The sequence below is a fragment of the Pongo abelii genome, chromosome 12, assembly GCF_028885655.2.
Source record: "Pongo abelii isolate AG06213 chromosome 12, NHGRI_mPonAbe1-v2.0_pri, whole genome shotgun sequence".
NCBI classification, from domain to species: domain Eukaryota; kingdom Metazoa; phylum Chordata; class Mammalia; order Primates; family Hominidae; genus Pongo; species Pongo abelii.
Window position 1 is genome coordinate 99,403,040 of NC_071997.2, and position 14,692 is coordinate 99,417,731.

General features: G+C 39.2%; 1 protein-coding gene across 23 annotated transcripts in view; it reads right to left on the reverse strand.

Annotated features, from left to right (window-relative positions):
* LTBP1 (latent transforming growth factor beta binding protein 1) overlaps positions 1-14,692 on the reverse strand; it is a 446,431-nt gene that overhangs the window by 51,962 nt on the left and 379,777 nt on the right. For 13 of the 23 annotated variants that reach the window (XM_024242216.2, XM_024242210.2, XM_063713730.1 and 10 more), the window contains 2 exons: positions 8,607-8,732; positions 4,049-4,192 (listed from right to left, as the gene is read on the reverse strand). In XM_024242216.2, coding sequence (XP_024097984.1) covers positions 4,049-4,192; positions 8,607-8,732 — 270 coding nt within the window. The remainder of the gene's footprint in view (positions 1-4,048; positions 4,193-8,606; positions 8,733-14,692) is intronic. The other 10 variants (XM_063713729.1, XM_024242217.2, XM_063713728.1 and 7 more) reach the window with 1 other exon arrangement.

The following is a 14,692-nucleotide window of genomic DNA, read 5'->3' on the forward strand; positions in this document are numbered from 1 at the left end:
CAACATGGTGACAGATATTGGATGGTGATACTGCAGGGGACTTTTTTAAAATTTATTTTTGTATTTGCCAATTTTCTATGATTAATGTGTATTATCTTAATAATGAAAAACAAGATGAAAAAAGCCAATTTTGAGAAGAATTTGATGTCTTGTTGTCCTCAGCCCTAAAATTAGAAATGGTGAAGTGAGAAGATCCTGAGTTGGGTTCCTGGACCAATTCTGCCATTCGTTAGCTATATAACCTTAAGAATAACATTTCAGATGTTTCTCTGGGCCTCAGTGTCTTTACCTATAAATAAAAAGTTGAGCTGGAAAATCACTAAGGTGGTTTCTAAACGCAGAAGTCTAGGATATAGCTCATGATGTGGGAATAAGATGTATTAGCGAAATGTATTAGTAAAAACTGATATTTAAAGAAATCCTATGATAAATTATTGAGTAAAGTGAAGAATTACTTTATAATATAACTAACCACCCCAACCTATATGCTTTATACTTCCTGATTTTGTTTGCTTTTCTTAAAGTGGAGAATACTTGTATGGATTATAATATATATATTTTTTCATTGTATTCTTTTCATTATACCTTCTGTTTTAAGAATAAGATGCAGTTCCTACCACAGAATTTCCTCTGTACACCAATCAAGGAAGAGAACAGCATTTTGTGGGTAAGGTCTGAAGGCTGCAGTTGCCAAGATTAAATATTTACTGCTTCCCTTAGAGTGCCCAAAGACATAAAGTTTTTATTGAGCAATTATCACAGGCACTAAGGAAATAATAGCATCAGACTATATTTCATATCCATACCTTCTTAAATGTGATGAAGTGGCCTGGTATGGACATTTTTTAGTTACTTCTTTTTCAGATGCTTTTAGGCAATGCACAGCAATGTAAATTAGTGGCCAAAGGCCCAGGCAGTAAAAAACATTAAGACAGACTTAAAAAATATATATGTGGGAAGCAAGAAAGTTTAGAAATAAAAACCCTAGGACATTAGAGTTCCAAAGTACCTTAAAGGTTCATCTGGGGCAATACCCTGCTGGAAGTGGGTGCTCTTCTGCCAGTGGGTATCCCACCTGTTCTTGGATGCCTCCACGGCAAGCACTCCAGTATTTTGTGGGGCAGCTTTTTGCTGACTAGCTCTTGTTAGTTATTGGAAAGCTCTTCTGGATACTGACCTGAAATCTGCCTTCCTAATATCCTACCCCATAGCCCTAGTTCTGCCTTCAGTATGATACTACATCAGATTATCATGCTACTGCTCATTGTTGGAATATAGATTGTCCTGGGGGAGTTTTATAGCTGAATAAAAATGTGATAGCCTATACTGGAAATTTATCTTTCCCTTCCTAAGTACTTTTCAGGAAGGATGAGCTCTCAGCTACAGTATATTATGCATATAATGAAATTAATTTGAATCCTAGTCTAAAAACTTTTATTTAAATTTGGTTTAAAATGCTTTGGTCTATGGAATAGGAGATTCTTTTACTGGACAGGGTACAAACTCTCTTAACTGGCCTACATTTAACCAACTTGTTGTGTTAACTGATGTTTTCTTGCCCTCTGTAAAATATCATTGCTGATGCTCATGGAAGGGAGAATGCTCAGAGCCAAATGGCTATTCTTGCAGAGGTCCACACACTTCTGCTCCTATAGGCTGCGCAGTATGAAAACCAAGACTCACCTAGGTATATACTCAAATGTTCTGTGTCAGTGTATTGATTATTATACTTACATAATTTAATTAAATATTACATCAACCAGTACAATATGAATGTGACTAGAAGAGCTGTTTCTAGGGCAAGTTAAAGCTTTAGAAAGATTAGATAAAGTTGATTCAGTAAAAGAAATGCTATCAAATTAGGTGTGGACAAGACAAGTGTAAAAAAATTGAGAAAAACTGTAAAAATCTAGAGGGATTTTACATTCATTTGTTTTGAAAAAGGCTTTAGATTCTCACTCCTTTCTACAAAGAAAGTGTAAGTAACACATAACAGATGGGGTTTATGCAGGATAGCCGCACAAACTCCACAAATGAACCTCTACACAAAAAAAGACCGTAGCCTTTCTCTTCAAAGATTGGTGCATGAATGTACTTTTTTTTTTTTTTTCTTTTGAGACAGAGTCTGGCTCTGTTGCTCAGGCTGGAGTGCAGTGGTGTGATCTCAGCTCACTGCAACCTTGCCTCACGTGTTCAAGTGATTCCCATGCCTCTGCCTTACTGATTACAAGCATATGCCATCATGCCTGGCTAATTTTTGTATTTTTAGTAGAGACAGGGTTTCGCCTTGTTGGCCAAGCTGGTCTAGAACTCCTGGCCTCAAGTGATCTGCCTGCCTCGGCCTCCCAAAGTGCTGGGATTACAGGCGTGAGCCACCACACCTGGCCAAATGCACTTACATCCTTTGAGTTAAAAATTAAATTTAGAAGATAATGTTACCTTTTTATGATTTCCAGTTTTTAATCACCTTTTTCAAATAACTGATCAATTATTGGCTCTGATGAAATCAGACAGAAGGATTCTGCTTAAGTTTATGGCTAAACTCAGTCTCTCAGGATACTGCTAGAAAATTTTTTTAAAATGAAGACTGTCATAAGACAGTCTTAAGACTCCATATAATAAAAGTTCACCATCAACTACACAAATTGAGGCATGATAAAAGTAAAAGCTGCCAGGAACTATACAAATGAAGAAGCTCAACTAGTTATTGGTTTGGTCCAACAATTACCTTTTTTATGTATTCTCACTCTCCCTTCCTCTACAGAGTGTGATCATTGGAATATCCTGTATTTTTTCACTTAACATTGTATCACATAAATTTATCTTTATCATGACTATCTAAGCATCACCTAGACCATTTAATGGCTATATATGATGACATATGAATTAATTCATTCAAAATAACACTATAGGTGAGGTGCTACCCTATGGAACCAAACAAAAATAAGAAAAAGACAGTTAGTTAACCAATTTTGTTAGTGGCCAACCAGATTTTTTTGATTTTTAGGTTTGTTTTTTGCTATTGTAGATCCAATTAAAATGAAAAGTCTCTTCTTTATGGAATATTTATTGTTGTGGTGGCCACTTGAATGAAGAGAAATCCTCTCACCAGTAATAACCTGTCTCTTCTCTTTCACAAAGTTTTTGAATTACAGTCTGTTCATTTAATTCTGTACCCTTTACCTTTCTATATTTAATAACTGAGGAAATATGTGTGGGTGAAAATATTTTCATATTTCATTTCCTATTACTTGCAAAGATAGCTATTTTACACAGAACAAGTGTACCCTCCAGAGGAGCAGTGAAAGCTATTATGGAAGCATGGATAAAACTGACTGAGAAAGAAAAAAAATGGTCTATGTTTCATTTTACTTGGCTCTCAAAGGACCATTTGGGCCTTTGCTTTCCCTAAAATACAACCAAGCTATAGCTACATGGCACAAACTAAAAGGGTGATTGGGAAGTTGATTAATTTATCTGGAAAACAGTCCAACTCTCTATTTCAGTTTGCATGGTGACGACACAGCCTAAATCAAATTTTAAGCGAATGCAAACATAGCTACTCTCTAGGCCAAATTCTGGAAAAACACCTTAAGAATTCCAAGTGGAAGTCTTTGTAGATCCTAAGAGGCCTATATGTTGCTTTTAATTTAGAGAAGTGTCAAGACACATTTCTCTAAGGGCCAAGAACGTATGGAGGATTATGCAACTTAATGAGATGGTGCCATATTAAATCCTGAGCTGATAGCTCTCTAAATTTTAAGCAATCCCCAGCAAATGTCCTCATCATTTTGGATCCTTTACCTTACTGGAGGCGTCTCTGGTTTGGATAGAACATTAGAGGCCATCTAGCCCAAAGAGTCATCACCCACATCTTAATTCCACTGACAAAGCAGGCACAGAAGATCATGGAAGCTTCCAGAGACAGCACTGTGTCAGGACAGCTGGCTGCTTCTTATCTCACTTCCAGCATTTATCCCAAAGCTGTGTGGGTGCAGGTCTTTGAGAGGAGCCTGTCATTCCCTTGCACAGTGTCACTGGGACTTACCTGTGGAGGTCCGGGAGCGGCACTGCCCGGTCATGGGGCTGTACTCTTGGTTTTCATCAGCACACACGCACAAGAAGGACCCTTCCACGTTTTCACAGAAGGCTTCACCACACACCCCACTGAGCAGTTCACATTCATTCACATCTGGAAAAGGGAGCATAGACCAAGTGAGATGTGTGCCTCGTTCATGACAGCTCTGTATTTTACCAGCTGTGCCAGGGCTAACAGTGTCTTGCTGAAAAGAAGGCAATCCCCAGAGAGCAGTCAAACCCCTTCTGCTCTTTTAGGGAAGGGGCTCTTTAAGGTAGAGCTGTCAGATTTGGTCTGTACGAAAGGACTATGAAAATTCAAGACAATTCCCAATTTAGGCTTTTCGTTGTTTTTTTTTTTTTTTTGAGACGGAGTCTCGCTCTGTCGCCCAGACTAGAGTGGAGTGGCGCGATCTTGGCTCACTGCAAGCTCTGCCTCCTGGGTTCACGCCATTCTCCTGCCTCAGCCTCCTGAGTAGCTGGGACCACAGGTGCCTGCCACCACGCCCCGCTAATTTGTTTTGTATTTTAAGTAGCAACAGGGTTTCACCGTGTTAGCCAGGATGGTCTCAATCTCCTGACCTCGTGATCCGCCCACCTCGGCCTCCAAAAGTGCTGGGATTATAGGCGTGAGCCACTGCCCCCGGCCAATTCCCAATTTAGTTTTAAAGGATACCCTGGAATTGGAATTGTACTGCAAAACTAGTATGTGCCCACTGACCATCTAGTTTTATCATTCCCGACTTTTCAACATAATGAAGCCTTAAATGACCCAACACTCTACTCTCGGCTCTTTTTTTTTTTTTGAGACGGAGTCTCATTCTGTCACCCAGGCTGGAGTGCAGTGGCGTGATCTCAGCTCACTTGCAACCTCTGTCTCCCGGGTTCAAGTGATTCTCCTGACTCAGCCTCCTGAATAGCTGGGATTATAGGCATATACCACCATGCCCGGCTAATTTTTGTATTTTTAGTAGAGACAGGATTTCACCATGTTGGCCAGGATGGTCATGAACTCCTGACCTCAAGTGATCCGCCTGCCTCGGCCTCCCAAAGTGCTGGGATTACAGGCGTGAGCCACCACGCCTGGCCTACTCTCAGTTCTTAATTCAAGCAAAGTTAGAATCACTGACATTTCAGTAACCACAGAATTAAGTTCATTTAAAAAGCTTTTAAAATATACTTAAATATCTGAAAATACAGTTCTCTGGTAACCAAAGCATCCATAATTATCAATAGAATTCAGATTACATATTCCTTTGAGAAATGAAGGAAAGACCCTTATAGATTACTCATCAGGCTACATTAATCATTCATGTGAAACAAATTGGTCCAATAACTAATCACTGATCTCATGACACCTTTTCAAATTCTATTGATGTTCCACTGTGTAATTTCTATTTTGCTAAATGTTTTTCTTCTGTACTTAAATATACATAATTAAAATACAGTCAAGGAATCTCAGGGACAAGTACACTTTATTCAACATTTTGCAAGTACACAGCCCTAAAGAAAGGCTAATTTTATATTTGATGTTGTCCAATAGTGCTTTTTATCCTCTTTCCTCCTACAACATTTTATTCATGAGTATCCAGTTCAGTAAAGCACCTGACTTAAAGTCTGAAATGCTCACGTGTCTTATGCATTAAACATGTACAAACATTAGCTTTCATGAGCATACTTTGAGAAGGTTTATACAAAGTTAAAAATTTGAGCAATTATGTAAATCATTCCAGGAAAAAAAAATCCTCCTTTCACCTGATATACCCAGTTAATTGGACAAAAAGCTTATATATCTTATTTGGATAATTATCTCAGTTTTCCATTTCATTTATATATAAAGAGATATAAATCCAATGAACTGATTTCACTTGTGAAAAATACCATAACAGAAAGTAAAGCAGTTGAAATATTTAATCAACCTACACAGTCATATTGAGATCAGAAAAACTTAAGAAATTGCCAGTTCACATTGATCAATTTTAGGTAAATGTCCAGTGGAACTTTGTACTTTCCAACATGTATTATTGACATGGCTGATAAACTCTATCCCATCAGACTGCAATAATTCAATCAAGAAATATTTCCTAGCTTACTTCTGTGGGGCAGGCCTGTACGGCCTATACGTGGGGAAACAATGATGAGCCAGCAGTCCGAACTCCTGCCTTCATGGAGCTTACAGTTGAGCTAGGGAAATTAACAAAATAATCGTACATGCTTCAGTGAGTGTGAGGAGTGAAAAGTTCAGAGCTCAGTGAAAGCATGGAACAGCAGACCTTAAATGTGGGGGTAGGTTAGAGAAATGATACTGGAGCAAATAGCTGAAGGATGAGTAGGTGATAATGGGGCAGGTGCTGACTCATCCCTGTAGCTCTACAGAACACCCAGTGTGAAGTGCATATCATAGGTGCTTAATAAATATTTTTGAAATAATAAATACAAATACAAATAAAATGACATTTGTTGAGTTCACCAAAATGATAACAAATATTCCTTCTCTAAGGGTGGTATTTTGTGTGCCAAGCTGAAATGTCAGCATGGGTTTGGTGTGCTCATCTGGCTGGTTAGAAACGAACATTAAGCAGGGGCTCTGGAGCTATGTGGACTCCAGATAGCTGACATTGTTTCCAGATATGGTTCAACATCTGATATTTAAACAGTTGGTAGTTAAACAAAATTTACTGAGCACCTATAATAAGCCAAGCATCGTGCCCTGCCCAGGGAGAAGCGAGAAAGTTTTCTATCATATAGAGGTCATAGCCTTGCAGAAGGGGGCTGCAGGTGGTATACGCATTATTAAATTATTCCCCCAAAGGTTGTAAGTGCTATAATAGAATTTGCTGAAGGTGCTCTGGAAGCAGAGGTCACAGCTCAGCTTGAGAGTGAGGAATGGAGCAGGGATGGTGTCTGGAAGATGACACTGAACCTCAGTCTTCAAGAATGAGTGAGAAAAATCCAGGGCTCAGGGAAGGAGAGGTCAGGAGGATATTCCTAGCAGAAGGAGTGAACAACAGTCAAATAATTGCACAGTGACATGGGCAACCACAATCAGTCTGACGTTGCTGGAAACAACAGATAAAGAAGGAAGTGGCAAAGCTAAGATGAAAAGTAGTGGCCACATCACAAGACCCATCTGGTGAAAATATTATCCAAATGTCAAACAACTGTATTTTGGTGAAAAGGTGGCCAAAGCAGGAGTTTGAACTAAGATTAGGATAGTCTTAGCTATATTATTAAATAACTATGTCTTGTTGTGAATAATTCTTGAATAATTATCTATGTTTTTGACTAGCTACTGCTTATGCATGAAACCACATCATTGCTTTGTAAATAATTTTTGGTTGAGAATTAACTGAATTTCATAATTCCACAAAAGCGGTTATTATTTAAGTGACATTATCATTAAACCTTAAAAATTTTGTTTTGCAAGTTTAATACGGATGGCAAATGAACTAATGTTTTAATTGCAAATTTTCAAACCAAATAGGCAATAGACTCCTCAAGTTCCATCTGCCATGTAGTGAACATGGCTATTTTTCTCTAAGAATAAAGAAAAAGAAAAGTCTTGCTATCTATAAAGTCTTGAATTTGATAACCTTTCTTCTCTTTCCCATTTAATTGCTCTAATTGCAAATATGTTTCATAATGAGTTTGACGTGAAGAAATCACATCCTGTCAGACAATGAAATACAAATTATTTTCTGTGTGAGCATTTGTTGGACCATATTCCAGGACATATGATGATATTCAAGATTCCTTCCAGCCCTGTCAATCCCGGAACAGACTGAGGAAATACAGTTGCACAATTCAAAGCATCCTTTTACAGGTATCATTCCTGGACACTGAAGCTCCTGGCAATACTTTGCCTTAAATGCACTGTCTAAGGGGGTGCATTTCAAAGACAGACAATCTATACCACACACCAGACTCTACTTCCTGTGCTGAAGGGAGTCTAGAGTTCTGCATACTCAGTTAAGAGTTTAAACAGATGTTCTTGTTAAAATCCATTTAAATGTAAAGTCATACTTTTATATTTCTTAATGTCCCTAACAATTTCAGAAGCCATAGGATTTTTTTTTGTTTTTTTTGAGACAGGGTCTTGCTCTGTTGCCCAAGCTGGCGTGCAGTGGCATGATCACGGCTTACTGCAGCCTCAAACTCCTGGGCACATGAGATCCTCCCACCTCAGCCTCTCAAGTAGTTGGGACTACAAGCATCCACCATCAAGCTTGGCAAATTCTTTTTTTAAATTTTTATTCATAGAGAAAAGATCTCACCATGTTACCCAGGCTGGTCTCAAACTCCTGGCCTCAAGCAATTCTCCAACCTTGGCCTCCCAAAGTGCTGGGGTTACAACTGTGAGCCATGCACCCGGCCAACATAGGATATTTTTGCACATCCTCAAATTGTATGACAAAATCAAATTATGATAAAGCTCTACCCAAATTACCTGCTTAAAAGCTCCTGTTGTTCACTGATTTCTTTTCCCTAGGGACATGTGAAACACGTTGGGAAAAAATCTAAAAACTCACCCACACACCCTTGCCCATCCTGTGGGGCTTGAAAGCCCTGATAACAGAGGCAGCGGAAGGAGCCAGCTGTATTGTCACAAAACCCGTGACTGTCACAAACAGTGTTGTTTACACATTCATCAATATCTGCAAAAGAGACATGGAACATCAGACACAAAACAAACACAGGCTGACAAACACCAGATATTAATGGATAAACAGAGGCACTCAACACATCCTGATTAGTGTGTGATGATGAGATGAACATGTTTACACAGAAAACAGCTTTTAAAACATTTTACATATAAATAAAATGTTTTGATGAAAATGGTTTAACAGCCAAAATGTTGGGTTCTATGAAAAAAACATTTAGTACTTTTCCTTAGGAAATGTTTTTAGGCTGAAATGATGGCTGCAAGTGCCATGCCCACTATTACCTAAATGTTTTCAAGTCGTTATTTCCAAGGAGCCTTATATTCCTACAGAGAAAATATGTGAAAATATTGTCGCTTGTTTTAGTTGCAGTAAATGCTAATAGTATTTGCATCTGATAGTTACAGGTGGAAATGAGCAATGGTTTACTTAACCTGCGGATAACCTTGATCCAGACTACACAACATCCTCAGGAAGTCAAGAGAGAGTCTGATGAAGTCAGCAGGGTAGCCAGTCAGTCCCAGTGCCAAAAGAAAAGATTTTATGCCACCAATTTACAGCCACTCAAGGTCCTAACCGTCCAGGTTGCTTCAGCTGATTGACTGACTTGCCAATTCATTTTGTTCTCCATAAACCTGATGAGAGTGACCTTGTGCCTTTTTTTCTCATTAATAAAAATGTTCTTATAAAAGTGATGCCTCAATGGCAAAGTTACAACAGACTTTTAGATAGAATTCTTCTTTATTTTTAACAGTTACTAATTTCCTTCTCCGTTCTTTCCTTCCCATTCTCCTTGGGCACTGCCACATTGAAACCACCCATCGCCTGGTACTCTGCTCTCTCCGCCCCTGGACTTAACAGTCATGCCAAAATGTAAGTTTTTGGAGAAACAATTAAGAAAATGTTAATGACAGCATCCAAATATATGTGAAGAAGATTGCACTTTTATGTTCAAATAATGAAATCAGGTAACAAAGAAAATGACAAGTTCAAGTTCACTTGACAGAATTTAGTTTGCGGAGAGTTACTATTAATAAAATTGAGCATTTTCTCTTTTATTATTTATTTATTTTTATATATCTATATTTTTTGAGTGAGACGGAGTCTCACTCTGTTGCCCAGGCTGGAGTGCAGTGGCGCAATCTCGGCTCACTGCAAGCTCCACCTCCCAGGTTCACGCCATTCTCCTGCCTCAGCCTCCCAAGTAGCTGGGACTACAGGCGCCTGCCACTACGCCCGGCTAATTTTTTGTATTTTTAGTAGAGACGGGGTTTCACCATGTTAGCCAGGATGGTCTCGATCTTCTGACCTCGTAATCTGCCTGCCTCAGCCTCCCAAAATGCTGGGTACAGGCTTGAGCCACCGCACCTAGCTGCACTTTCTCTTTTAAACTTATTTTCTCAACTCAAAACAAACTAACAAAAAACCTACGTCCCTTCTCCCTTCTGGCGGGGCTGCTTCTCCCATCCTGACCAGTCTCTGCCGCAAGTTCCCACCTGCTCATCCTTCTCCAACATCTTCAGTTATTCCTCCCCTGGATCCTACCCTCACTGCCTTCAAAAATGTTACAATTGCTTGAAAATAGTTTTCATCTGATCATATCATCGCCCATTGTGCTCTTCTTCTCCTTGGGCACTGCCACATCTCACACCACCCATGCCTGGAACTCTGCTTTCTCTGCCCCTGGACTTAACAGTCATGCCAAAATGTAAGTTTTTGGAGAAACAATTAAGGAAATGTAATGACAGCATCCAAATATATGTGAAGATTGTACTTTTATGCTGAAATAATGAAATCAGATAACAAATGCTAAAGAAAATGACAAGTTCAATTTCACTTGACAGAATTTAGTTTGGGGAGAATTAAACTTTTTGTATCACTCAAAATGTCGCAAAGGATTGCCTATACTCATTGTCTTTATTTCCTATTACAGTCTATCTGTAAATGGAAATAATAGTATCAATATGAATAATATTAATAATATTGGTAAGTTCCTACAATTACTGTGAGCATTAAACAAAATAACACGTACAAAGTGCTTTGAAGACTGCCTGGCATGTAATGTAGGGAGGCATCTAATATAGTACACATCAACTCTATTATTATTACTACTATTCCTCTTCCTCCTCCTCCTCAATGATCTACAATCTTACTTCCTAACTCTTTATGCCACTGAGACTCCTATGAGAAAAAGCACCAATGACCAGCTCACCGTTAAATCTCATGATCATCTTCTGGTCAGTCACCCCTGACCTCCGAGTCTGGCTGAATGCCCACTCCTTGAACACTCTTCCCATGTTCAGTGACAGAATATTCTTCTTGTTCTATCTTGAGCTTGTCCTTGCCCTTTGGCAGCCTGAAGGTGGGTGTCTGCCAAGGCTCCGGCCCTGCCTGAAATCTGCTGTGTGCTCAGCACTCCTCTCCTCCACCCTTCCCACACTGTCCCAGTTTCAATGACCATGCTCCTTGGGATAAATCCCCCATCCTCCTCTCCAGCCAAGATTCTTCTCTGGAGCTTTTTTTTTTTTTTTTTTTTTTTTTTTGAGACGGTGTCTCGCTCTGTCACCCAGGCTGGAGTGCAGGGACACGATCTCCGCTCACTGCAAACTCCACCTATTGGGTTCACGCCATTCTCCTGCCTCAGCCTCCTGAGCAGCTGGGACTACAGGCACTCGCCACCATGCCCAGCTAATTTTTTTGTATTTTTAGTAGAGACGGGGTGCAAGCACATTTCTTAATCATTTCCATTGGATCTTCTGCCATGAACTTAAACTTATCAAGCCTAAAACTGTATTCACTGTCTTCCTACTAAACTCCATTTCCTGACCTTGGTGACTTGAATTAAAAAATCAATGAAGCCCGGCGCGGTGGCTCATGCCTGTAATCCTAGCACTTTGGGAGGCCGAGGCAGGCAGATCACCTGAGGTCGGGAGTTCAAGACCAGCCTGATCAACTTGGAGAAACCCCGTCTCTACTAAAAATACAAAATTAGCCGGGCGTGGTGGCGCATGACTGTAACCCCAGCTACTTGGGAGGCTGAGGCAGGAGAATTGCTTGAACCTGGCAGGCAGAGGTTGCAGTGAGCCGAGATCACGCCATTGCACTCCAGACTGGGCAACAAGAGAGAAACTCTGTCTCAAAAAAAAAGGACAAATCAATGAAATTATTTCCAATCTAAAAAATGAATCTCCCTTACAACACTAAACACAAAAAAGACACTCAATAAATCTGTTCTGATTGATTTTCAATGTCAGCATGAGGCTGAGATCACAATTTATTTACTGATCACGACTTGAGGAACCGCATCGCGTCACCAAATCACTTAACACAGGCCACTGCTAATTGTAGGCTTTCTGAGATGGGCGTACATCAAAGAGATTATTTATGTTATTCATTGAACCACAGGATTTAAGGGCCGGAAAAAAACTTGGAAATACTTTAATTACCATTTACATACTGATGATTTCCCAGTCTCTCTCAAAAATTTACCTCTGTCCTTTAGAACCACTTATCTAATACCTATTGGATATATTCATAATAAACGAATTTATTATCACTCCCCTCCTCATCTCAACTCCATTTCCCCTATTTCCTTCATCAGCAAATCCAATCTGTCACCCAAGCCAGAAATCTTAATATCACCCTTCACTTTCTCCTATTCTCTGTCCTTCCCTGTCATGCCGTCTTTACTGTCTTTCCTGATACTCATACTCTTGGTGGGTCATCTTCCCATCTCCAGTCTTGCCTCCCTCCCTCTATCCATTCTCCACCTAAAACTGCCAATGTGCTCTCTGCAAAGTGCATACTCACCAGTACCATTCCCTTGCTCAGAGTGTTCAGAATCTCTTCTTGGCTAAAGGGTAACCACACTCCTTAGTAGGGCATGGAGCACCCTTCCTCATCTGCTTCCTGCCTATATGTCTGGCCACAGTTTCCAGACAACCTCCTTCCCAATTTGCACTCTGGCTCAGTTAGCATACTAGAGGTCTTTGAAAACCTATGCTCTTTAATTTTTCATGGACTTGGTGCATACTCCTTCCGTCTCTGGAATCTCCATGCCACCCCTTTCCCCTGGACTTACTTAGAAATGCCTCTTGGCCCTTCAGGAGTCAGCCCGACGGACACCTCCTCTGTAGCACCTTCTTTAACTACTCCACGAGCAGATCTCAGGGCCTCTCCTCTCCACTCCCAGAGCATTTTGTGCCACTGCTGTGCTTATCGAGGGCTATTTCTCAGGGTGAGGAACCTTTAACTTAACCTCACCAGCAACTTATTTCTCTACTAAAATGAGTGGAAGGATAGCAAAGGAGGAGAAAGAGAAGGTATGTACTAGAAACCTGGTGGCTTTTCAGTCCAGATTCTTGAAGGGAAATCTCTTGCTTTCCTTTTTATTAATTCTATGCAATTACAGCAGATGATGATTTCTTGTTACTGTGCACAGGAACCAAATAATTGACCTGAAGGTAAACAAGCCCCAAGCCGGTTATGAATTACTGGGCGTCTTGCAGTCTCAGACTTACTGTAACAGTGATTAACCGAGAAAGTTTAGATGAGCAATATTTTGGATTTGAATGAATAGGAAAAAATAACGTGGAATGCCTGCTGGAAACTAGCTCTTCAGCAACTAATATTTTATAAAAATGATATAATGTAACTCTCAGCAGTTTCATGTTTTCAACAATGAGGTGAGGTAATAGCTTAATAAGAGGACAACATTTGTTTCACTTCAATGACCTCTACAAGAAAAAACATTATTTCATTAGAATTTTCTTTGATGATGTGAGCTCTCCGAGATATTTTTCCATTGTTAGTCCTGTATATACATACAATGAAAAGAACTGCTACAAATAAGAGTAATTCTAGAGAAATAAAGCTAAATGTTAAGAAAATTTATTGCATTAGAGTAGAAGTCCCAGCAAGACTAAATGAACAAGTGAAAGTCATCCTTTTTTGCTAAAGTTGAATTTGGAAAATGAAACTATATTTTGAATCATCCAAATATCATATGTTTTCACTTAATGAAGGGTAATTCTGTTAAAACTACCAAGCAATTTTGCTTAGTGATCTGTAAGGGCCATGCATGATATCATTGGTAATACTATCCAACGGGTTAGTGATTACAGGCGTGATTTGTCTAGTGATCAATTGTCAATTGTCAATCCAGAAAAATCAAGTGTGGTATTACAAAAGTTGCTGATTCATCATGCAAGTGTTGCTATTTATACTTTACTGAAGAAGGTAGATATAAATATTGATATTTCAATGGAAATAAAGTCAAGAAAGAATTATACAAACCAAGGAGAATCGATCCCTGATGTGAATTTCCCAATAAAAAATTACGTAAATGTCAGAAAGAAAAATAGAACATAGTTCTGGGTGACGGGAACTACCAGTGGCTCATTTAAAAAGTAGCAATGCTGTCAATGACTAATAGACCCACGCTTTTGAGGGTCTTTATTGATCTACTTGGCAGATTCATTTTCCTTGTCCAGATGCTTTCTACTTAAGACATTTTCTCAATGAACCAAAAGTTTTTAAAAACCTACTGATTGTATTCAGGGAGTCTACATACAAGAGTAGAACTCGAACCCATGCACTCCAAAATTCTCAGATAAAGGTATAAGGCCAGACACCTGTGTCACCTTCTCATTTACGTAAAGTGAACTATGAAATAAATAACAAGTATGGAAAGAAGGCAGGGTTTCCTAAAAGAGATTGGGGTCATGTAAATCTTGTTTAAGAACCAAAAAATTAAAATTGTTTTAATTTTAAGAACTCAACACAAAAGTTCATAACAAATCTCAATGGTTCCATTAGGTGTCTTGTACTACATGCAGAAAAGTCTATGTGTATCTGTATATATTCTAAAAACGATGTATATTGGAAAGAAAGGGGTATTTGTGTCTATTTCATTAGTAAAATGAGTTGGTATTCTTTTTTCAGATATATTCTTC